This window comes from Idiotropiscis lumnitzeri, chromosome 5 (genome assembly GCF_059441095.1).
Source record: "Idiotropiscis lumnitzeri isolate Australia: NSW breed Sydney's pygmy pipehorse chromosome 5, RoL_Ilum_1.0, whole genome shotgun sequence".
In the NCBI taxonomy this organism is placed as follows: domain Eukaryota; kingdom Metazoa; phylum Chordata; class Actinopteri; order Syngnathiformes; family Syngnathidae; genus Idiotropiscis; species Idiotropiscis lumnitzeri.
Genome location: NC_142395.1, coordinates 26501988 through 26526734, shown reverse-complemented (window position 1 = coordinate 26526734; position 24747 = coordinate 26501988). Strand labels below are relative to the sequence as shown.

The following is a 24747-nucleotide window of genomic DNA, read 5'->3' as shown; positions in this document are numbered from 1 at the left end:
TTTTTTGTGTATACAAGGCAAACGAGAAACCACATTGACACATGTCCTTACCATCAACTTATGTTCACAATAAAATTCTTGGGATAATGAATGGGATGGCAACACACTCACAAAAAAAAAGAAAAAAAGCTCTTCTTAGTCATCCAAAGCAAACGCCCACCAAATGTCATTTCATTATCAAAAAGTCATCAACATTATGTCAAATCAACAGCCCCCTCAAATTGGCTGTTAGTCGACGAATAAAAGAATTACAAAAAGTCGGCACTCCCCTGTAAAATACATTTTCAACTGTGTTGTTTTTTTTTTAACTGAATTACACATATTTTGTCTTTTTTTTTTACATGAAGTTTTGTATTCACGGGAAATGTTGCTGAACCCTGTTCAAAGAGGTGGCTTGTATTCGTTTACAGTGAACCCCCGCTATTTTATCTACAACTAATTAACGGCCCCAAATGATTCACAACTTCATAAAAATGCGGCAAAATGGTGGCAAAGCGCTACATGAAGCTCCTCAACTCGAGTCGACATAGTTGCTTGACATCAAGATGCTACAAGTTCAAAAGCACTAAACGAAGTTCCTTAACACACTTCAACATAGTTTCTTGGCACCAAAGTACTACACTAAGATCTTCACTAAAATGGCGTCCAAGCACTACGTGATACTCTTCAGCTCATTCCAACATACTAGTGCCTTGGCACCAAAATGGTGGCAAAGGACCACATTAATCTCCTAAACTCACTTCAACATAGTTCCCTTGTCACCAAAATGCCGCAAGATGGCAGCAAAGCACTACTTTTCTCTAACTGAAGCTCCTGACCTCACTTTAGCATAGTTCATTGGCACAGAGAGGGTGGCAAAGCACTGCATGAAGCTCCTCAACTAATTTCAACATAGTTCCTTGTACCAAGCACTGGCGGAGATTTTTTAAAAATAAAAATAAAAAACATTTTTTACCAACCCAAAATATTCTTCGGAAAACGCTGATAAAAATGTGTTATATATTCCCTATGAGGAAAGGGGGAAATGTGGAAAATGCCAATGGTACCAAGAGGCCACAAGATGACGGAAAAGCACTACTTTTTTCTAAATGAAGTTCATCAGCTCACTTCAACATAATTCACTGGCACCAAGATGGCGGGAAAGCACTACATGAGTCTTCTCAAGACATTTAAAAATAGTTCTGGAGCTTTTGAACTCACTTCTAGCCCCCCCCCCCCAACCCCAAATAAAAAGAAAACGAAGACAAAAAAAAGCAGCGGGGGTTCACTGTCATTTTTTAGGTAGTCCGCATGCAAGAGCAGCTTTAGTTTGGGGTGAAGTCTACCAATCAAGCATCCTCCCTCATGTGTACACAGCAGTGATAGTTCAACAAGTGACTGCAGGCCCGAAGGAAGTGCGCCCATACAAATCTTGAAAAAGAGCTAGAATCGTACGTCCCTTCACAAAAAGGCCTGAGTCGTTGGCATGTTGGCGGATTGTCTCACACTGCTCGGAAGCCTGGATTTGTCCGAGAAAACGTCGTAAGGAAAAAAAAAAAAAAAAACAACTTTGGAGAGGAGTTTCCACCTGTCTCCCTCCTTTTGAGTCAAGGCATCCGACTGGAATGTTTCAATAGAAAAAAAAATATGTTATAGGAGGGTCGTCGAGCAGATGCCTTTCGCAAATATGTACACTTCAGTATGGAAAGCTGTTTTAGCATTTCTGTCCGTAATAATCAGCTTAAGATTCATTTGTGTGCTGTTTTGTCCACACAGTATGACAAATAAGTGCGCCGGTAGACCGATTGTGTCTTACTAGTAAACATTTTCCACTACTAGCGCCACTCCACTACTTTTGGCCTACTAGTACACATTTAAGCCTTTATACATAACCTATGGTACCGTGCACTAGTAAGACGACCCAACTACCAAGCATGAGTCATGCACTAGTAGCCTCCTGGACCCTACTAGTAGCACCAAAATGCCCATTTGTAGTTTGGCCTCACCAGTCTGACTACGATGGCAAAAAAACGATCAAAAATGTACACATAACTACTTGCGTTCCAGAGTCATTCAACTAATGATCTGAATTATCTACTAGTGAGGACAAATGGCATACTAGTGCATGGATCTTAAGATGGACATCCAAATATCAAATAGCTTTAATAATCATCTTAGAATCGATCTACTAGTCAGACAATACAATAGCTCACAGTGTGGAACTATTAACTTACCCGCCCCCACTATCGCATAACATTTTTGCGCACCAATAGGACAACTTTGGCATAGTAGTAGTAATAGGACAACTACGTGATGCTAGTAAGGCAAAGCTGTGCACTAGTTACATCTGTGGTACTAGTACTGCGAGTGTTGGATGTTCACTAGAAGAAGTTTACAAAGTCACATATAAAGGAATACATATGTCTTTGATATTTTTGATACCCAACTTGAGGTCCGTGTACTAGTATGCTCCTCACTAGTAAGACAATTCAATGCGCTAGTAGAACAACTGTCTTTACGTGAAACATTTTTCAAGTGCTTTATGACACCTTTGGAGGGCAGCTTTGATTTGCTGTACTAGTAGGACAACATTTTAATCGCGAGGCAAATCTGTGCACTAGTGGACTGTGCGGTACTAGTAATGCTACTATTAGTCATTCTACTAAATGCTGAAAGGACTTTCCATACATGCGACCGGGGTTCTACTTCTTGACACAATAATGGGACAATAGTGTTCATTTAGTCATCAACATCCCCTCCAGTTGTGCCACATAAAAAAAAAAAAAAAAACACCACGGGAAAAGTTTGGAACTAGTGTCGCGTCAAACGTTTGGTTCACTTCGTGTGAGGACACACATTCAAAGTGAGCAAACCGCTACAACAACTCACACACACAGACACACACACACTCCTGTAAGGCCAAACTGTGACGAACAATGTTTACATCGCTACGGCATCAGAACATTTTCACGGGGCACAAAAGAGCACTCAATTGTATTTGAAAAACAGAAGAACAAGCGAATTAATAAAAAAAAAGATTTCGGCCACACTGCGTTGCAAAAAAAATATTTTTTTTGACAAGTTAATAGTCATAAATTCAATAGAATACACACATAATTTCACAAGAATTTGGAACAGTGTGAGCATAAAGTCATAATATTCCAAGAATAAAATTAATAATTTTACTTGGGGAAAAAAAAATGTAAAATTGAAAGAATAAAGTTGTGACACAAATAGTATTCTTACGGGTGTAAAAAAAAAAAAAGTGTGAAAGGGCGTGATAGTACAAGAGTGGCGCCGTAATGTAAGGAAAAAGTCATAAATTTACAAGTATAAGGTGGCAAAAATTCAGGAGCAAAGTTGGAGCGTGACAAGCAGAAAGTCGCACGTCACAACAAAAAAAAAAATTTGAATTATGAGAATAAATTTGTAATGTTGCAAAAATAGTCAAGCTACAAGAATGACCTTGCATAAATATGTGAATAAAGTCATAATGTTACAAAATCATGTAAAATTACGAGAATAATTTTTTGAAATGTTCCAAAAATGAAGTTTTAATAATACAAGAGTTTCGTTGTCATGTTGCAAGAATAAAATTAATCAAATGTTACAAGAAAAAAAAAATATTTGTAGAATAATCAATAAGAGCATGGTGTTACAAAAATAAATGTAAAAAAAAGTCCTAACGTTACTAAAATAAGGCAACAAAAAAGTCAGACTGGTACAATAATAGTGACCAAAAAAAAAAACTCGTAATGTCACACGAGAAATTACTAGAACAAAATTGTTACGCCAGAAGAACAAAAGTAATGTTACAAGACTATTCTTGTAATATTTCCCCATAAAGTCTTAATGTTACAAAAATGTTTTGTTACAATAAAGTCATAATGTGGCTCGAAAAAAAAATCTAATTCCACGAATAAATTACTACATCTTAAAGTCATAAAGTTACCGAAAAAAGTTGTAATGTTACAAGTAAAATGCTGTCATGTTAGAGTGAAATCGGAATTATACGACAATAAAGTTGTCATATAACAACAATGAAGTCATAATGATGCCGTGGTAATTAGTTATCCGGTGGAAGTGGTAATGTTCGGAAAAGGTCAGAGTTCAACAAAAAAAAAAATTAAAATTTTTGATGAAGTGGAAATATATCTAAATACATCTTAAAGGTGTGTGAGCACCAATTAATTTACTAAAAAAAATCACATGACAACAGAATTCTTTTTTTTTCATGCATTGTTGCAACTTCATTCGGCGTTTTTCTTCTGCAAAAATATTCTCGTATTTTTATAACTTCATTTATATACATCGCCTTTTTTTTTCTTTCTTTTGATTCCATTCTTTTGCCATTTTATTCTTGTACTCTTATGCTTTCTATAATTAAAAATTATTATTAATCAAATTCAAATAGACATTGCAAAGCAGTAAAATGCAATTTTCAAATTGCAAATGCGAGAATTTGGGGGGAAATTATTCAGTTTTTATTTCAGTCGGTAGTTATATATATATATATATATATATTTTTTTTTTTTTGGTATACTTTACGTATTTATACTGTAAAGAGTTCAGATAGGTTCAGTAAGACCAAAAAATGTATGTAAAATAAATGTATTGTTTTTATTGTAAGACAGATTGTTATTGCTTTTGTTGTAAAAAAAATAAAATAAAAAATACATGTGAAAGGACCTTGAAAAAAAATGACCGCATATTAAATTGTGATCGCAATATTGAGTTTAAAATAAAAAAAAAATCACAATTAGATTATTTTCTAAACGGTTCAGCCCTAGCACATGGACCTTAAGCTGGATATCGATGATATGGAATGAGCGACTTTCCACACCTTTTAGTGTAAAAATCAAACTGGTGACATAAAGCAGATGAATTGGCTGTGCAACAAATCCCCCGAAAAAAAAAATTTCAAAAAGGTTCGGGTCAAGGAGAGCACGTGTGACGTTTAGTTTCCGGAGATGATGTCTTTAGCTAGAAAAAATAGCCAGCGTGACCAAATATAGTGCAGTGTGCAACTTGTAACAAAGTCTGGCTGACTCGGTCAAAAAGATCCCGTCGAGGGGAGAGGGGGGACGGGAGGGAGGCCGCGTTTGCGGTCCGCTGAGGATGGAGGCGAGCAGGCACCAGTGGTTTGGGAAGCAAATCCTCTCGTGAGCGTCTCCTCGTGCGTCTCTTTCCCTGGCTGGACGCCAAACACATGCACACACTCAAACACACGCACACACACACACACACACGCACATATGGCAAACCCATTTCGTCCATATCCTTCCTTTCCAAGGTCCATGTAATAGTACTATTTTTGTCCGCACTAGTAAGACCATTTGGCGCACTAGTAGCTTGTCGAAAAAATGCTCAAATGGCTTCATGACAATCCAATTTACAATTGTAGGCTACTAGTACCACTAGTAACATCAGCAAACTTTACTTGTGCTTCACTAGTAGCATATAGTTATCCAACTAGTACAAGGGCCTTAATGCTCTTAAAGCTGTTAGATTATTAATTCTGTCCCTAAGTCGTACTAGTAGGCCAAAAGTGAAACGAGCAGTGGAAGAAAAATGTTACTCGGGAAAAAACAACCGTTCTACTAGTCCGCACTAATCATTCTACCAATGCTGAAAATTGTCTTTCGGATGAAGACATATAGCGCACTAGTACTCGAATCTGGATATCAAGATTTTGAATAAATGCTTAAAAGCCTTTCTATAAAGCCGTGCAGTAGTTGACTAGTGCTCGCAGTAACATTATAAAATTCGACTAGTTAGCATCTAGCATTTCACTACTAGTATTAGTAGAAGCACACAGATGTTAACAAGTGCAATTTGTAGTAGTACTGGTATGTCAACTTTTTTTTTTTCACAGCTTACCCTTCATACAAGCAAAGTTCCACTGATTAGCTGTAGTAAGAAAAATGAGCTGCTTACGATTGGACTCGCAACGTGGCAGCGTAATCGTGTAGTCGCAATTGAGACAGTGCAGTGAGAGGTGTGTGCAGCTCCCAAAAGGCAAGATCTGAAAACGGGGATCCAAAACTTGATGCGATAGAGAAAAATTTAGATCAGGTTTGGATTCCGATTAGTTATAAAAAGCAGTCAGACCTAACTCAACAAAAAATGATGTTCCCTAGTGTGAGTCTTTGCACTAGTAGCACGACATGTCACTTACAGCAGTGAAGCAAAGCTACCAGTGGCCATTTTGTTGCCACTAGTAATGTCCAGAAGTTGACTAATGCGTGATGCATGACTACTAGTTGGGCCTAGTGGAGTTACTAGTGCTGCACAGTAATTTACAAGTAAGATTTAATTGCGTACTAGTAGACTGAAAGTGTTCCTAATAGTGTAATTTTTTTTTAATTAAATCACTCTACAAGTGCACTGAATCGTCTCACTAGTGAGGACAACTAGTGTACTAGTGCAAGGACCTTGAGCTGAATAGGAAGCATATGGACTAAACGCTGCAAACGACTTGCCATACGCTCGCTTGACGTTACAATATGACACATTTGTCTTTATCCTTGGCTTCCTTCTTGGACTTGCGCTCTCCACTAGACGCCTGTTTTCCCGGGCTAGCCGTGGCCTGGCCGGCAGCCGCCACTGCGACCGTCCCGGCGCCACCTGCTTGACCGCCAGCTCCCGCTGCCCCTCTGTCCGCCTCGTCTCCCTCTGCAGCCTCCTGCTGAGCCTGCAGCACACACATAAGCACAAAGGGATGGCAGGTAACATCCAACCATTTTTGATACTAATTAGCGGTTTGTAGTTGCTTATAGATGCCACAAGATGGCAGCAGAGCGTCGCTTTTCTTTCAGCCAGGGTGATTGTCAGAATGAAACTCAGCCCCTCACGTTTACGTAGTTCCTTGGCATCAAGATACCACAAGATTGCGGCAAAGCAATACTTTTATATCAAAGAGGGTAATCAAAGATTTCAATTTTGGCTTTTTAGGATTAGAAAAACATAATCAAAAACGATTAATGTGCCAAACTGCGGTGTGTGTGTGTGTGTGTGTGTGTGTATGCAAGTTCCAATGTTGTGAAAGCACCCTGAATTCACCGTAAGGCTCGATTATTTGTCCCTCCTTGAGCATGCTTCAAACCGTTTCAGTTGAGTTTAGTGTAACTCTTAATGTGCAATAAAAAGTATATTTAAATACTAATCAGTTGTAGAAGCATTGCTATGCCTGGCTAATAAAAAAATTAACATACGTTGTGGGAATGATATTCCTTAAAATAACCAATATTCGCACACAAATGCTGTAGGAACACAGAGGCAGCTAATATACAATTTCAAAATAGGAGCCATTGTTCGGCCGATGATTTGCGTTGACTTGTGAGACACAAATTTAAGAAACGAGCACTGTATGGTGGCAGTGAACTCAACACCCTTCACAACAAGCAGCAGTTTGAGAGACTGGAAGGCGGCAGCGAATGATTACTTGTACGTCAATTTATTTTTTGGATTAATTGATGAATTGCATTGAAAAAAACATTATTATTATTATATTTATTATTTATACTTATTATTTATATTTATTGATTATATTTTATAAACATTTCAAGCTAACAGTATAGAAATGCACAAACAAATTGATTCTGATTCATTTACTGGTAAACATATGTCAGAAAATGAGCAAAACTGTAAATCATTCCATCCCAAAGTAAAAACTGATGTCCATGGAGGACCACAGAAATCAGAGAATATTTGCAGGTTCGAGGCTAAAATTGGACAATTTGAAGTAAAACAAGGTCTCTTTGTATTAAAACGCATTTTACAAAAATGTTTGTTATTGGAGAGCCTGAAACAAATTTATGCCATTTGTATTGATTTCAAAGCAGAAAGTTGATTATTCGTATCTCATTTGCGAGTCGGGAATAATGCAAGGAAACACAACAAGTGTGTCTTTGTTCATGTAACCAGGGCAACGACGAATGGCGTCAGGCAGAACAATTCCACGCTCTTCCACTAGATGGCAGAAGTTTAACCTTGTGTCTCCACCGGTTGCCATTCACACAACAGAATAAAAACTTTGTGCTCAACTCAACAGGGCCGGATTTCACACTTTTTCCTCGCAACAACCCCACTGTGGTGCTCTGAGCGCTTCCCATTTGTTTCACGCCCTTCGGCTCTTTCTTCTAACTCGTTTCCATCTGCCTCGAGGCCCCTATCCCGGCCACACACACACACACACACACACACACACAGACCTGTGCTTGTGCTGCCTGTGCTGCCGCCGCCTGCTCTTGCTCCTGTTCCTGGTAGTACTGCGAAGCTCGGCGGTCCTCCTCCTCCTGCAGCTTTTTAGCCAGCTCCAGGTCGCTGATGCCGGGGAGCTGCTCCCACTGGAGGTCCTGACTCTGCTGCTCTTGCTGCAGCGACAGCGCCATCAGGTAGTCCTGACGCACACGAGGATGCGGTTAAAATGCATGTACATACTGAGACAGTGGATTATTTTTTTTTCTTCTAATCCAGTACAGTACAGTTAAATTTTATTTAAAATTTTAAATATTTAAAAGACTCGTTCAGGTACAACATTACTATTGAGAAGCAACAGATGTAAAAAAATAATAATACAATGCTCTCAGGCATATATTGTTTATCATTTCTAAAAAAAAATAGCTAAAATTACTGCATCTTATTGAGCAATTTTGACCGACTCCATGTATGTATTTCCGTAGGTCTGTATTCTCCTGCCCCAGCTGGCCAGGCGAGCACACCAGAAGGAGCAGCACAATATTGATGGGGGGTCACTCTTCTTGTTTAAAAAATAATAATAAAAATAATTTGTTTGGAAAGCAGGCTGGAAGAAATTAATGCCATTTCCATTAACTTCAATGGAGAAAAATGATTTGAGATGCAAGCGTTTTGAGTTACTAGAGTCGTCACAGAATTTAACTTAAATATAAATACCCCACGATATGCAGCAAATATTTGAAGCTAGTGCTCACTTGTATTGTAGTTTAGAGCCAAGTACTTTTTTAAGCTGGTATTTTCTGTAAAGGGTTCGAGAACCACTGACTGAGACTAACGGTTCGATTAAGCAGCTTTCGGAATGATGCAGTGCATACGATATATCCTCTTTGGTTACAATCTTTGGTGCAAAACAACCCGATGGCACCACGGGCCTGATTAGTGCTTTCTCTAATCTAAAGGTGTTGATTGTTGATCTTCAGAAATTGATTTTCCCCCTCAAACCAGGCCCGTCGGAGTAAACAATTCATCTATAAAGTCCGCTCAAGCTATTGTCTGAGTGGCGAATTTGTCATCAATTTCTGCTTTTGAGCAGATGGCTGTGAAACCAGCAAAACTGCAGAGGAGACAAAAGCCCGATGAATAATTAAAGGGCCGCTGAGAAGCGTCCGTATATTGTGGGGCGAATTTCAGGGCTGCGGTAGAACGTTACTTGTAACTCATCTATTATTGACAATTTTTGACAAGTGTGCAGCTGAATTTGGGAAGTGGCAGCTACATCTCTATTTAGCTTTTTTTATTGATTTATTTTTTTTAGTCTGGACTGTGTGCTGGTGGTTATCACTTTGTCTCACAATCAAGAGGTTCTGGGTTCCATTCCTGGCTAAGTACTTCAGTTTGCATGTTCTCGCCATGCTTGTGTGGGCAAGTACCGCGGGTTCCGTCGACATTCCAAAAACATGTTTTTTAGGATTATTTAAGACTCAAAATTGCCCTTAGGTGTCAATGTGAGCGTAAATTTGGTTTGTGTGAATGAAGAGTTGAAAGCGCAAAAGCAGAATTATTTTGGGTGAATTTCATTTCGAGTATACCAAAATTTCTATAATTAATTAATTGGCTAATTTTGGGGGTGTGTGTGCATATTTATGTGGCTTCTTAATTCTATTCTGCAAGGTTTTGATTTTTAATTTTTTTTTTTTTACAATTTCTAATGTGAACATTTTTTTTTCGTTTTTATTTTTACAGTTTTTAATGGCATTATGTGAACATCCATTTTTTTTTTTTTTTTTTGCAGTTTTCAATGGCGTCATGTGAAAATCCAGTTTGCAGGAGGAGTAAAATGCAGGTTTTGCTAGCCTTGCCTGCATAATTGCTCAGACCTGGTCAATCTGATCCTGCTGTCCTCGGTAAACGGTCTCCGGGTCCGACGGGGGCCTCAACCGGAATTCCGAATCGCAGAAATTTCCATCTCCGTCCACGTTGTGAAGACTTTCCCACACGACCTTCTCTTCTGTCAGGAAGCCTTGATCGGTCACCAGTAAGTACAGCTGACCCTGGAGATAAACACACATGTCGAGTAAATAAATGCACTGGTCACGTGTGATATGAGTGAGATAGGCGCTTTCTTTTTTTTTTTTTTTTTGCTCTTATACTCCCCCCAGGTTTTGATGAATTTGATGCATTGTGACGTTTTTTTTTTTTTTAATAATTTTTAATCTAGTATAATTATCATGACTATTTGGTTTTGTAAAGTGCAATATTATAAATTAAAATACAGAGCTCAGCATTTGTAGTTTTTTTTTTTTTTAGGAAGTAAAAAATGAATGGAATTCCCATTCATTTAACAAAACTTTATTAGCAAACTTTTCAAGAAAATGTCACGGAATCGAGCTCTTCGATCTCAAGAAGAAGTTGGTTCTCCTGCAGAGACTTTGCAAAGAGGAGCTTTAGGGCACAGCGCAGTCAAACCCAAGTCCTGAATCCCAAGACAATGTCCATGAGAGATCAAAGGTCCAGAAAAAAAAAAAAACAGATCTGAAGTTTTGCATCTTAGCGCAGCAGCTCCCTTGGCTGTTGTGTTTTCATTTTTAATTGATGACATCTACAAATGTGCAGCAGCCATCTGAAAATGTCTCGCCTGTTGATTGAGCTGAGGCACAAGTCGCACCCCCCCCCCCGTTTTTTTTTTTATGAACATGGCGTCATGAAGGTGACGCGCAAAAAGGCCTTGCCTGCATTGGGTATGATAGTGAAGAGTTCAACAGAAAGTACAAAAGGAGTGACTTCCCCTCCTGCAGATAACAGGAAAGATCTGGTCCAGCTGCACTGATAACACACCCGAGCAGCTGCATGCCGCTCAACTGAGCACAACCACACTCATTTATCATTTTAATGAGCAGTTGCATATAATAACACAGCTTTTTTTTTTTTTTTTTTTTTTTAAATCACTTTCACAGCAGTGATTTTATTAGATTTTTTAAAGAAATTTGCATTCATACAAAATGTTCACGTTGTCACATGGGGTGTTATGAGGGGTGTTTATAAAATAGCATAAAATGATAAAAAAAAAAAAAAAAAAGTTCAGTACCGTGAATACGCTAAATGCATCGAAATGCTCAGGGTTGATTTATATAGCCCAGAAAATACAACGACAACGACGACGACTGCTAGTTTCACCTTGTATTTAATCATGGTGCTGAAGTGGTTATTCCTGAAAAAGACGCAGAGTTCTCCCTCCTGCACGGTGGATGTGAGCTCGCACAGGCCGTGGTACGTCAGCTGAGTGGCTGTGCTGCTCAGGAACTGCTCGGCCACAATGCCTGCCACACACAGGTGCAGAAACAACATCGCAATCGTTAGAATGCAACGCCTTTAACCGATCTAATTCCGCACATCTACAATCACAGCACCCTCCTTACTCATCCATGAACTTGAGCCAGAATCCCGGAAAGCATTTCCTAAAAAACTCGCAGTGATTAAACCTTCTGTACGTCTCAGTTGTGACTGACATGTATTCGTTTCAAAATGTTTATTTTTAGTTGTGCTAAAAAGGTGCAATTTTCATTCATGTTTGTTAATTTGGTAGCGGGATTATGCAAAGAGTACTTTGGATGTATTTTTTAGAAGAGGGTCTCATAGTTGACCCAAAGTAAGAATCCATTACATTTAAGTACAGCTTAAAAAGTGATTTCACTGTCATTCAGCTGATTTTTTTTGGGGGGAGGGGAGCAAAACATGTAGGCAGTTAATATAAATGGTAAAGATGCAATTATTTAACACTTAAACTTTATCATATGGTGCCCAAAACGCTTTAAAAAGGCTCACATTTACCCATTCATACACCAAAATAACAATAATCGCAGCTGTGTAATCTTTATCCTCTGCCAAGAACAAATATTATTTACAGAAGAGTTGAGACCAGCGCCATGTACGCTACGTCTGTATTTTACTGCCCCCAAGTGGTCAAGATGTGCACACAAGGAGCAGCGCAATGTTCATGAATTTATAGCAACAAAAAAGTTGCAAAAACGTGTATGTTTTTTTTTTTTTTTTTAAAGGATAACATTATAGAGTGCCACAAACGTAACAATGAACTAAATTACACGTACACCTCCCAAACATGATTTTATCGCACGGGCGCACCTAATGAGAATTTCAAAATAAATTTAAAAATTGTGTTGTTTAAAAAAAAAAAAAAAAAAGAACTACAAATATATTGTGGTACATCATTATAATGATAAAAAATTCCCTGCATCATGATTGAATTTTTTTTCCATAACGCCAAGAGCTACCTGTGAATATTGCTTTATCATTTGTCTACATATTTAGCTCCATTTTTGGGGTCCTAATATCCATTGCTTAAAAATTGCCAAGTTGAGTCACTTGTATCTCAAAGCACCACGCGATGACGATGAACTCGTTTTGAACTGAAGTCAAGGAAAAATGGTGGCAAGTTTTCATGGAGAACGACAATGCAATGCGTTGCAGTGTAACAGAAGCGGAGGGGGGAGGAGCACAAAAAAGAGAGCCCAGAGAGAGATGTACTGACCTTCGCCTGCCAGCTCGCTGTTGTCTGACTGTTTACAGGATATTATCTTCTCCACCAGCTGGTTGTAGCTGCAGTTGCCCACTGCCTTGACAATGTCACACATCTGCAAATAAAGATAGACGCTGTGGGGAAACAACATTTGCCAAGAACCCATGCAGGCGGCACAAAGCTACCATTAGTCATGACAGAAAAATGCAGGCTTGAAACAAGCACCCTACCGACCTGGTATGAAGTATCACGATTGTTCGAGCTCATTTTCACTATTGTGAGTGGTCAAGCCATACCTGGGGGTCCACCAGCCAGCCGTGGTAGAGGGGGATGTCGAGCAGATCGAACACAATGCATTCTGGGGTGTACTCAAAAACTCGCACGCCGGTGAACTTTACATTCACATCCAGGCCGGTCTGTAGTTTGTGCAACACTGCCATGGCGTCGCTCATGTTCTTGGAGGAGAAAAAAAAAAGGTACAGGTGGAGTGATAGTCATGTTGTTAACTCGGGTTCAAACATCCAGGGCGAATATTTGCAAAATTACGTGTTTTACCGATAATCCCACTGATCAATCGATTTATTTATTTTTATTTTATTTTTATTTGTAGTTTTATTTTTGGTTTTAGTTTTTTATTTTACTGTTTTTAATCAATGATTGTGATTTATTTGGAATTCTTAAAGCCCCCTGTCCCACTGAGCAGCAAATATTTGCAAGTGTTTGCAAAGGTAACGCATGTTGCGTTCTCGTCAGGGTTTGTTCAATGTCACAAATGTTCGTCAGATGTTCGCCTGTGCTGAATTTTAAATGTTAAAAAAATTTCCTTGCGACAAGAAAAAAAAAAAAATCACAAATCATCTGGCGAAAATCTGTCAAACATTTCACGAACATTTGCAACCTTGAACGAACCCTGACGTGAGCGCTCATTTTATTCCCTATGCCACTGCTTCTCAATTATTTTCTGTTACGTCCCCCCCAAAGCAAGAAGAAAACAATTCGCGCCCCCACCCCACCACAACTATAAATACTAGCATTTTCATTTAAAAACAAACCTACACGGAGTTAATACTCGCTACACACAATGAGCAAGGAGAGTGCCACTGCCACCTACTGGGGTGGATGTGCAATTACACTTTGTCATACGGCGGAAAAAAATCATGTTCCCGAGGGTCGAATGCGCCCCCCTCAGCATCGCACTGCGCCCCCCCTATTTGGAAAGCCCTGCCCTATGCCAACAGTTGCAAATGTTCGCCGTATAGTGATTAAAAAAACAAAACAACAATCAAGAAATATCACACGAAAGTGACTGATGTACTCTTCAAACTTTTTGAAAATGGTCCAGTCATTGCTTACTTGTTTATCAAAATAGTCAAAGATTAATTTGATAAATAAATCAATTGTTGATTAATTCTGATGATAGCTTAAAAAACACAAAAAGATGTAACCCTGATAATGAACACACAGTGATGAAAACGCGTTATCTTGCCAAAAGCATAAACACGGTAATTGTAGCATCCAATCGATCCTGAACTGTGCACGCTGTCAGGATAGCAGCCCATTGATTTTTCTACCCTTACCAGAAACCATTAGCTGCTTGACTGTTATCGCTTTTAATCATAGCAGCGCCTCTCTTCTTCGGGTGTGTCCGAGTGTAACCTCCCTTTGATGACATACGTCTGACATGATCATGCCGTCCAGCAGCGGCCTAATGAAGGCGGCTGGGACATTGACTCGTGCAATCTACAGGATGATCAGTGGAGAAAATTGAAGCCAGATGAAGAAAAGAGACATGCTAATAAGACAAGAATCTAATTATTTGATCACTGGCTTATCTCCGTATAATGCCTCGCATGTTCCGTTTGCGTCAAATAGTTCATCATAATAAAACAAAGCATTTTATGGCGTTCATAGTTTATGGATTAAAAGTCTCACCGAACAAACAAAATAGCTGTCCGTTAAGTGCACGTTGAAGATAAATTATACTCAAAATGTTACTTAAAAATAATTTAATTTGGCCTTCTCTAAACTTTTGAATGCAGCAGATGTCAACGGATGGCTTAAAAGTGAAAATCGCTACAGTACACCTCAAAAACAAAAAGGCACGGAATGAACAACAACTCATCTCTTTCAAAAAGCATCCATGATTTTGGAAAAGGTGAGCATTAAACGGTGACTTTTCATTGCCGCGTTCCTCACAGGCCAGTTTTGGTGCGGAGGAGTATGTCGAACGAGTGCCAGGCGCCCACACACCTGAGAACCTGATGATTCTCAGTCTGACCCATTCTGGCGTTCAGCCCCAAAGCATCTCCCAGCTGGCCGCAAGGCACGCTGCCATTAAAGTCGGGACTCAAGATAAGCCCTGCAGCTGAGCCGTGCAGCTCGGTTATGACAATGACATCTGCGCGCTTCGACGTTTTCACTACACTGCTGGGAGGAAATAAGGTAAGCAGATACACTGTACTGTACAAATTGAATCTGTTCCCCTGGGGAGAGAGGGGGGGCACCTGTATACTCAGAAATGGGCCAAATCACCCCCCAAAAAATCCTTAGAAAACATAATGATGCTTAGTGTAATAGCAGTAATAACATGTTTATTACTAAAGTGCTTTAGAGCTGTGTTTTATCAAATGGAGCTCTTTGAAATTGTTTTTAAAAAAACTAACCCAAATATTAAGAACATAGCCAAATTACCCCTCCCCCCCAAAAAAAATCTTTGAAAACATAATCATGCTTAGTGTAATAGTGGTAATAACATGTTTATTATTAAAGTGCTTTAGAGCTGTGTTTTATCAAACGGAGCTCTTGGAATATTTTTAAATAAACTAACCCAAATATTAATAACATAGCCAAAAAAAAATCCTTTGAAAAGATAACGATGCTTAGTGTAATAGTCGTAATAACACGTTTATTATTAAAGTCCTTTAGAGCTGTGTTTTATCAAACGGAGCTCTTGGAATATTTTTAAATAAACTAACCCAAATATTAAGAACAAAGCCAAATCACAAAAAAAAACTCCTTTGAAAAGATAACGATGCTTCGTGTAATCGTGGTAATAACACGTTTATTATTAAAGTCCTTTAGAGTTGTGATTTATCAAACGGCACTCTTTGAATATTTTTAAATAAACTAACCCAAATATTAAGAACATCTCAGTATGATGCAGTACATTTTGAATACCATTGGAAATTAAATCAAATTTTAATTTAAGGCCGTACTACCGAGCTCCAGTGCAATGTAGCAAAATTCATGCTCAGCAATTTCCATCATAGATGAGCACCAGGGCCCGCCCGAGGGCAGCTTGATCTTTGACGCTTGAAGTGTAGTGTCGAGGTGGAAATCCCCGATGTGACGCATGTGAGAGTGCGCAGATTAGGACGCTCGCGAGCATCACAGATGACGGGATTATTCGTAGTTTTGCAATGGACTACATCTGGTCCATCCAACAGCAGATGAAATGATTAGCGCCGCTTCACTTGCGCTCATCTGGGCTCGTGATGGATCCCGGCGACACGAGGTCATTAGAAACATAACAGGCTTGAACTGAAGCGGTTGGGCCAACGTTTCACACTGAATTGGTCAAATACTCGAGTAATCATAGGGAAAAAAAAACAATGCAACACAATTGCATCATTTTTCTAAATGCTTTATCCCTAGTCCATATACTAGTACACGCTTTAGTAAAACAATTCAGCACACTATTACTGGAAACTGGTTGTTTGGTTGAACAATTTTATGGTACAACTGGAGGAAGCCGTTGGGGATACGTCGCAGGCAGCCCTTCATGTCCGCGCATTTGTAGTGCACTTTTTTTTTTCTTTTTTTTTTTGGAGCAAGTACTTCAGGGTAAGACATTAAAACAAAGGAGAAGCCGTTAAAACGAGGTTTATAATGGGACATTTGCTTTGCAAGAATGCTGCGCAGCTCCACCGAGACAAATACACATTGCAACACACTCACAAAGCTCCTCCGAGTAAATATTTAACAACCGCTAAAGAGCAGCGACTGCTATTTTAATCCTCATACACTCGTGTGACAAATGACGTATGAACGTGAATGTAAAAATAGAGCTGCTGTGAAGTGCCGGTGTAAACGGTTTAATCCAACATTGCAATGAAAACAGAAATCCTTTTTGGAACGCGACGAGCAGAGCACGCATTCACAATCCGTTTATCAGTCTTTTTATTTTTAATTGGCAATTAAATTCAATTTTAGGCTTACATAAAAAAAGAATCTGAAAAACAGGCCATGGGAAATAATTTGATTTGAATATTTAATAGGTCAGGGGACCCGGAAGATTGGTAAGGAGCATTTGGAACGATACGTTCGATTGTTAGTAGCCACAAACCACCATCAGCCGTATTATATCAGAGACAATTATGTATTGGAAAGATAAGCAGAAATTTTATCCAGAGGGATTTTCAGCTCACGTAAACACAACCAATTAAGTATTCCAATCAGTCCTGTGGCGATTTTTTCCATTTTGTATTCTTGACCCGAGCCCAAAATTGAAATGTAAAAAAATAAGACAATCTTTTAATAGTTTTGTGTTGTAAAATTCAGTGAACACCTGTTCATCACTGATACAATCAATATATATATATATATATATATATATATATATATATATAAATAAATACAATTAAAAAAATATATACATATATAAAAAAATATATACATATATATAAAACTATATATATATATATATATATATATATATATATAAAAAATATATACATATATATAAAACTATATATATATATATATATATATATATATATATATATTATTATTTTTTTTAATTTATTTATTTATTAATTTATTTAAAATGTATGTGATATAGCAGAAGCGCACAATGAACCAATGATATATTGGAAAATGGAGAGAGCAAATGATTATTCACACTCTGGACGTGAGCTTCCAGCAGCGCCCACTGTTGTCTGCAGCAATCCAAGTGGCGCACGGACACCCACATGCATTAGAGCTCCCAGGCCAGAGTCTAGGATTAGACTGCCATAATTACCGTGCAACGCAAAACTCGCGCCCCTCCCTGAAGACGCCGCTGATTTATTTAAGAAGTTGCATTTCAGCCCCGCTTAAATTTAGAAAGCCGGTGCCACTGAGCATCAGCGAGCGAGCGTGCTGCCAAAAAATGTCTCCTCGCCTTTAAAACGTGGCTTCAAATCATCCACAGATGTGCTGCTGGAGCAGGGACAGGCCGCAACGTAGGCAGGCCACAGGAGATGGGAGGAAGCGGAGGAAGTGCAGCTCTATCTCCGACCCGAGTGCCTCGCAATGTGAACCGCACACGCAAAAACACACAAAAGCAAACGTCAGTGATCGCCTGAGGCCCAAATCAGACGTGCGTCTCGAAGCATTCACCGCCATTGCGAACGACATCACACACCCCTGACCTCCGTTGTTCACCGAGGTTCGCAAGACGCATCTTATGTAATACAAAGCGGTGGGGAGAGAGCTAAGCTTCACTTTTTATGAGTTTTGTTATCTACCTTTGTGAGTGTCTTTTGAAAGAGTCAACTGTTGTACGGAATCCAGTTTAAAAGACATAAACAGCAGTAGTCATCAATATCAGGGATGGGAATTGGTTGTGAACGGTTCTTGGGGAAAAACAAAAAAATGTGTAATATTTGTAATTTTGTCGTTTATCTGCATCTTTTTTTGCATCTCTCTCTCTCTCTCTCTCTCTCTCGCTCTCGCTCTCTCTCTCTCGCTCTCTCTCACCTACTACAAGTCACGATTAATTGCTGTAGTAAACTTTAAAGAGTGTATAGATCAGGTAGAGACTGTAACTAGGACTTACCTGTTCATAATTTAGTCGCTGGGCCTCAGAGATCTCTTTAGGTTTGGTTTCCAGGATGTAGTCTCCTGCAGGGGCACATAAAAACTGCTCAGTATGGCCAAGACAATCACAGCAACCATCATGGCATCGTTCGACGCTTTCCTGATTTCCCTGAAAGCCAATCACAAGATATATTTGAAAGACAATTCTATACTGAAAAAAAATTATTATATTTTTACATTATATTATATTATATTATATTATATTATATTATATTATATTATATTATATTATATTATATTATATTATATTATATTATATTTAGCCTAAACCGGGAAACAACAAATTTAAAAAAAAAATTGACTAAAATTGACTAAGCCGAAACTTAAACGACATTTTATTAAGTTCACAAAACGTCAGTTTCATCATCCTTTACATGCATGTTTCCCCACCGTCCATTTTGTTGCTATTTGAGCACACCATTGACCCGGCGGTGTAGCAGCAGACAACCGCCTCTCTAGCTTGGCTTGTTCCCCCGCAAAAAGATGCAGCTACTGTATTTCCACTTCATGATTCATAAATCTGATGGAAAGTAAACTATTGGCACCGTGGCCATGAATGCGCTATTGTAGTCAGCTAGTTGACAAGCGCTCACACTCTTGGGACGCTTTGAACAGAATCGGAAAGCGTCATCATTCCAATCCATCGGATTCCAACATAAAATACGACTCAGTCTGGATGAGAAAGCTATTGTGCTATTTTTTTTCGCAGCCAAGATATACGATTTTATGAAATGTTCAAAGCTCAAGGGAGAGACTATGGAGAAGAAAAAGCAATTAGGACTTTTTTATTTTTTAATTTTTTTTTTAAAACAGGAAAAATAAACTTGGTGTTCATCCCCGTTGCTCATCAAAATCACAAGCATGCATACTTGCCTGGTGTCTGGGGGAATTATTGCAGTGATGTAATAAATGCACTGCAAAAACCTGACACCTTAAATGCAATAAAAAAATCTTAAATTTAACCAAAATTCCCTTTTTTTTTTTGCTTAAAATAAAATGATCAAACAAGTTCATTTGGCTTGTTTATAGACACTTATTACTTTATTATCTTATTTGAAATTACAGTCTTGACATTGAATATTAATAGCTAGTTTTACGTATTGTGAGTCTTAAAACAAACACTCTCAACATTCAAAGGACCTGAAGTGGGGTTTCGTAAATCAAGTTTTCTTATTTGGGGATTGTGCATAATCTAGTTATAAGATAAATACAAAATAGTATGAAAACAATCATACAAAAATTATTTTGAGCTCTTTATTTAGATGTCATGTTTTATTGTTTACTAAGCTAATTTTTACCAATTAACATTATAAAATTTAAGTGAACTAAATACAAGTGATTTTTTCTCTATTTTAAAGAAAATAGTTTGAAATATAACAGCTTGAGAAAAAAGTAAATATTACTTGATTCAAGATTAAAAATATTTATTTCAAGACGTCTGCGGTTGATATGGGCCTGGTATTACTTTATTTTATTGCCGGAATTTTTTTCAAGAAAAACCTTTAGATAATTCTGCTTATTTTAAGAATTATTTTTCTGAGTTTAATATTTTTTTTTTCTTAAAAAAAAATCCAGCAGGCTTTTTGCAGTGTCTTTAAAAGTGAGAAGAAATTTGGAATTTAACAATCACATTTTTTTATTTTATTTTTTAGACGTCAGTATCAAAAGCATTAAGTTGGCCAGTGTCGTTTACTTTTACTTTTGCTGTCTGCCTTTTACATAACATCCCTCACCCAAAATTAAAAACTGAAGGAAATGGCGCCTTGTCCTAAATTGTGGAATGCACTTCCTTTTGTGCCAAGCTTTTCCTTTTCAGCTGACTTTTTTTTTTTTTTAGAGACGTTAAAAACATATTTCTTCTGACATGCTTTATTTGTTATGAGCATTTGTTTCTTTTGAGCTTTTTTGATCACTGACAGTCATCAGCTGGACCGCACCAGCAGGAGAAAGACAATCATCCAAATGATGGCGACAACCGGACTTTTCTTGTCTGTTGAAGACATAAAAGCGAAAACGCCTTCAACAAACAAAAAATCCACACGCCTCCATTCAACTTTTACGATCTACCGTGCCCTGACTGGCTGAGAATCTACACACACACACACGCGACGTCTCATCAAAATACACTTCTTTTCAACTCCCAATTGTCACCATGAGGCAAAAGCTCCTTGGTGCTGAGTGCACCGGTGAGCTTTGGTCTCTCAGCTCCACGAGCTGCTGAGTGACGCCCACCACCGTCTGAATCATCTGCCGCCCTTGTGTCAACGCACTAGGACGACAGATTGTGTTGAGATTAGAAACCTCGCAATATTCTCATAGAAATAGTGTGGCGGAACGAAAATAGTCTCCCAAAACATGAACATTAAATTACTAATGGACTAATTCTGGACCAACCCGCGATGGGCGAAAAGCCACATTATGGAGAGAGCAATAAAAAAATAAATAAATAAATTAAACACATTTAAGTTTGTTTAAAAACACTCTGTTCTCACTCTCTCGCTGTCAAAAAATGCAAGACCGAGAAGGCTTTCTCACTCGCGCACTTCAAATAAGAGTCGAAGCGTGTTTGCTTGACACATAAGACAAAAGTATTTTAAGCATTACAAGAGTATTTATTTAATACAGAATGTGCAGCGACCAAACCTTGTAATTCTAAAGATAGCCCGCTGACTTAATGCTTGTTTGCAACAGGGGTCGTCTGTATGGACAAAATATTTCACTGCTCCAAAGGCATGACATAGCCCGAATTTGGACACAAATCAAAACAGGCTCTGGTCTTTCACGATCCTCCAAGTCACAAAGCACGAAAATCTGTGGTATGTTCAACATAAATTAATAATGTTTAAATACTGAAACCAAAGCACTCACCTAGATACTCCATCAGTTGCTCGGCTGTAATAATCTCCATCATCGGAGGCATCTTAACCTGTGATAAAGACACCCAGAAAGCATGTTGGGTTTATTTATTTATATATATATATATATATATATATATATATATATATATATATATATATATATATATATATATATATATATATATTATGTATATTTATACAGTGGGTATATTTTTAAGACATCCATCCATTCATTTTTTTTAAACCGCTTGTCCTCCTTAGGGTGGCGGGTGAAATGTGAAAAATATTTATTTACAAGTAATGCTTCTCTGTTCATTAATCTATGCCTGTGGCGTATAGTGACAGGCAGAAAAATTAAATGCTCTACCACTAGATGGCAGCAGGACGCTATAGGCCAGGGGTGGGCAAACTGTTTGATTGGCGGGCCACAATGGGTTCTACAATTTGACAGAGCGGCCGGACCAGGAGCAGATGGATGGAGTGTTTTGGTCACCTCACCTCATCGGAGAAAAACAATACAATTAATTTTAAATGAATGTGAACTAAAGCATGACAACAATATATATGGCTTTGAAAAACCACAGTATTCAGAAAATAAAACATTCACCAGGTTTATTCATTTAAATTTTTCAAGTTTGGCGGGCTGGATTAACACCCTGAACAACATGCACGGTAGTATGTAAAATGGATGCCTGAGTAGCGCTCGTTGCATTTAACTTTTTAGTACATTTGCATTTTTAAACTTTTATTAAGGTACAATATTGTTTAACTTTTATGTGGATTACAGGTGCATCTAATTGAATTATCGATTTATTTCCAAAATTTAAGCGCTGCGATCATGTTTAAACTGTCCATAATGTTAAACTGGCTTAGAATATTAAATATTCTTTTAAAGAAAAAGACCTCTAGGTGCATGTTTTACCTTCCAAGCAAGCAGAAGCACGTTCATGATGGCCAGCAGTGGACAGGGGCCGTTCTCGTTCTGGGTGATGATCGGCGTGTTCTCCTCCCTCCACTTGATCCATTTGATGTGGTAGATCGACTGGCCGGCTGCTCGGTCCTTGGCGCACGCCGCCTTGGTGCCATCCAGGCCGAATTCGCCCTGCAGGGCCAGGCCCAGTCCTTGCTCCTCCAGGCCCTCGCTATTTAAGTCCGAGCTGGGGCACGAGTTGAGCTTGGAGAAGGACTCCTCCAGTGAGTCCAGGCTGCGGGATTCGCACCCGCCGAGGCTGGCGTCCGGGTCCGGGTCCGGGTCGCTGCTACTCGCCAGCCCTTCGGATAAGGCGTGCGGGGCGCTCAGGTCTTCTTGGATCGTCCCGCCCGGGCACAGATGGGTGGGTTTGGCAAGTTTGGCCGGCTCGGTTTCCTTCTCGTTCGCACCTGAGGACGGCCCTTCGGTTTGGTTGTTTACTAACTTTGAGGCACCACCCTCCTTATCTGGATCCGACCCCATCCCGTTAGTGATCTGCTGCTCCTCGGACCGCGAGCCACTCGACTCGGCGTGCTTCCTCGCCTCCTGTCCAGCCAGAACTTGCAGGACCTCCGCTAAATCACACCTGCCCGCGCCTGGTTTGACGTGAAGGGTGCTAGGCTCCTCGTCGCTGCTGTTCTTGCAGCGATCCGTATCCAGCAAACTACTGAGACGAGCCTCAGTATTTGTGCATTTCTCCGCCGCTCCTTTCCCGGCTCCCGTGGCTGGAGCGTCGTCTGTGTCCGCCTCGATGATGTCGCTCCCGACGGTGTCTCGATGCACGCCTGCATTTTTCTCCATTTCGACTGAGCGACTGTCGACAGATTCTAGCTAAATTGCAGCAGTAGATTCGGTCCAAAAGACGCCATGACAACTCTACATGTGACGTCATCAGAATGAGATTTATTTTCTTCCCAGGCCCACTAGGGGGCGCTTGAGATGCAGCAGTCAGATGGTGTTGCATTTGCTGACCCTCGGAGTTTATAATGTGTGATGCTTATTCGCTATTGGTGAAAAAAAAAGAAACATTCCCAAATACCACTCTCAGTATTTTGTCTTCCTCGTCATTTTGATTTTTTTTTGTTTCGCGTGCCACGCTTCATGTTTTTGACGTTTATACTGGCAAATATCAGCCTTCTCTGCACCCAGACTTCTCGTAAAGGGTCCTAGTGGCGGACTTCCCATTAACGAGTGACACGGAAGTGGATTTTCACTCACTCGCTCATCCAATCCCACTCAGAAAAAAACCCGTCCCGCATCATATTATAAAAAAAGGAAAAAAATGCAGTGACTCAAGATATATTTGCAAAACATTTTTCTGTCATATTAACTTTGTTTACAACTATCAGCGGCGGACTAATCTGGTCAATTTGTTTTATGACTTTAAATGACTAAAAAGGGAAATTATACCATGACAAAAACTTAACATCAGTAAAAAGCAGTCAAATGATAACTAACAGCTAAACTCTCGTAGCCCAAGCATACTGTTCCTTTATATGATTCTCCAAGTAAATAAAGTAACTCAGTAATCAGTGGGGAAAAAGAACTCAAGTACTGAGTGTCTGGTGAATATATTGTGGTTTATTTTTAATCAGAGCATGAACATCAAATAAACGAACATATAATATTGAATGTGAACCTTCGGATATTGCCCAACAATATCACTTTCAATTGGAAAAATAATAAGAAATCTTAAAAAAAAAAATAGACATATGAAATGGTCTTTAATTGTTTACACTTGGGAAAAAGCACAATAGGCTCACTAGGCAAATACATAGAAGACCTCAACGTATGCTCAAGTTCGATGTGGAGAACTTGTAGGATGGTTCTTTTTCATAGTCCACCTATACATTAATTTTCCATACCGTAAATCCTTGCTCGAGTGAGCAGGAGTAAGCTTTCTGAGTCATGTGACTCTGGCTCGGTTTGGTCAAATGATTTGTATTTTTTTTTAAGTCACGTGACAATGAACTAAAATAGATCACTCAAGCGATAATATACACCCATTGATAAAATGAAAGGGGAGAATAATGTTACATGTAACCGGAGCATTTCATCAAAAATAGTAAATGTATGAGAGAAAGCCAAAGAGCGAGAAGATAGAAGTCGGACAGCGAAAGAAAACCCTCAGTGTCCTAATTTAGACGCAGTAACTACTTACAAACGCTAGAGGCCAGCATTGTCTACATTATATATTGATCTGAGTGATGCTCGATGTTCCATCACTGTTCAGACATTATAAGATGACCGAAACAGAAAATGTAAATAGTGCAATATTGCGTGTTTGGGCTAATTTATCCATTTTACCAGAGAATGGTCGTGCGCATTATTCATCCATCCATTATCCA

The 24747-nt window shown here is 38.9% G+C and overlaps 1 protein-coding gene and 1 long non-coding RNA gene across 2 annotated transcripts; one reads left to right on the top strand and one right to left on the bottom strand.

Annotated features, from left to right (window-relative positions):
• Positions 1-6222: 6222 nt before the first annotated feature.
• mindy2 (MINDY lysine 48 deubiquitinase 2) lies at positions 6223-23314 on the bottom strand. The gene is made up of 9 exons (XM_088296420.1): positions 22352-23314; positions 21440-21497; positions 18531-18595; positions 13009-13167; positions 12725-12827; positions 11353-11495; positions 10056-10229; positions 8193-8381; positions 6223-6673 (listed from the first exon to the last, which is right to left on the bottom strand). Exons 1-9 carry the CDS (start codon positions 23198-23200, stop codon positions 6479-6481), a joined length of 1935 nt encoding a protein of 644 aa, XP_088152546.1. The 5' UTR covers positions 23201-23314; the 3' UTR covers positions 6223-6478.
• Positions 9020-18423, top strand: LOC148337495 (uncharacterized). The gene is made up of 3 exons (XR_015843199.1): positions 9020-10213; positions 14911-15154; positions 17904-18423. It is a non-coding gene; the product is annotated as an uncharacterized LOC148337495 (long non-coding RNA).
• Positions 23315-24747: the final 1433 nt, after the last annotated feature.

Bases quoted from the DNA above. Each gene is read 5' to 3' on its own strand.
- mindy2 (XM_088296420.1), bottom strand. From the start codon at position 23,200: ATGGAGAAAAATGCAGGCGTGCATCGAGACACCGTCGGGAGCGACATC. The intron at 21,498-22,351 runs GTAAAACATGCA...TCTTTATCACAG, and splicing joins TGCTTCTGCTTGCTTGGAAG to GTTAAGATGCCTCCGATGAT. The intron at 11,496-12,724 runs GTCAGTACATCT...TGTGTGTGGCAG, and splicing joins CAGCGAGCTGGCAGGCGAAG to GCATTGTGGCCGAGCAGTTC.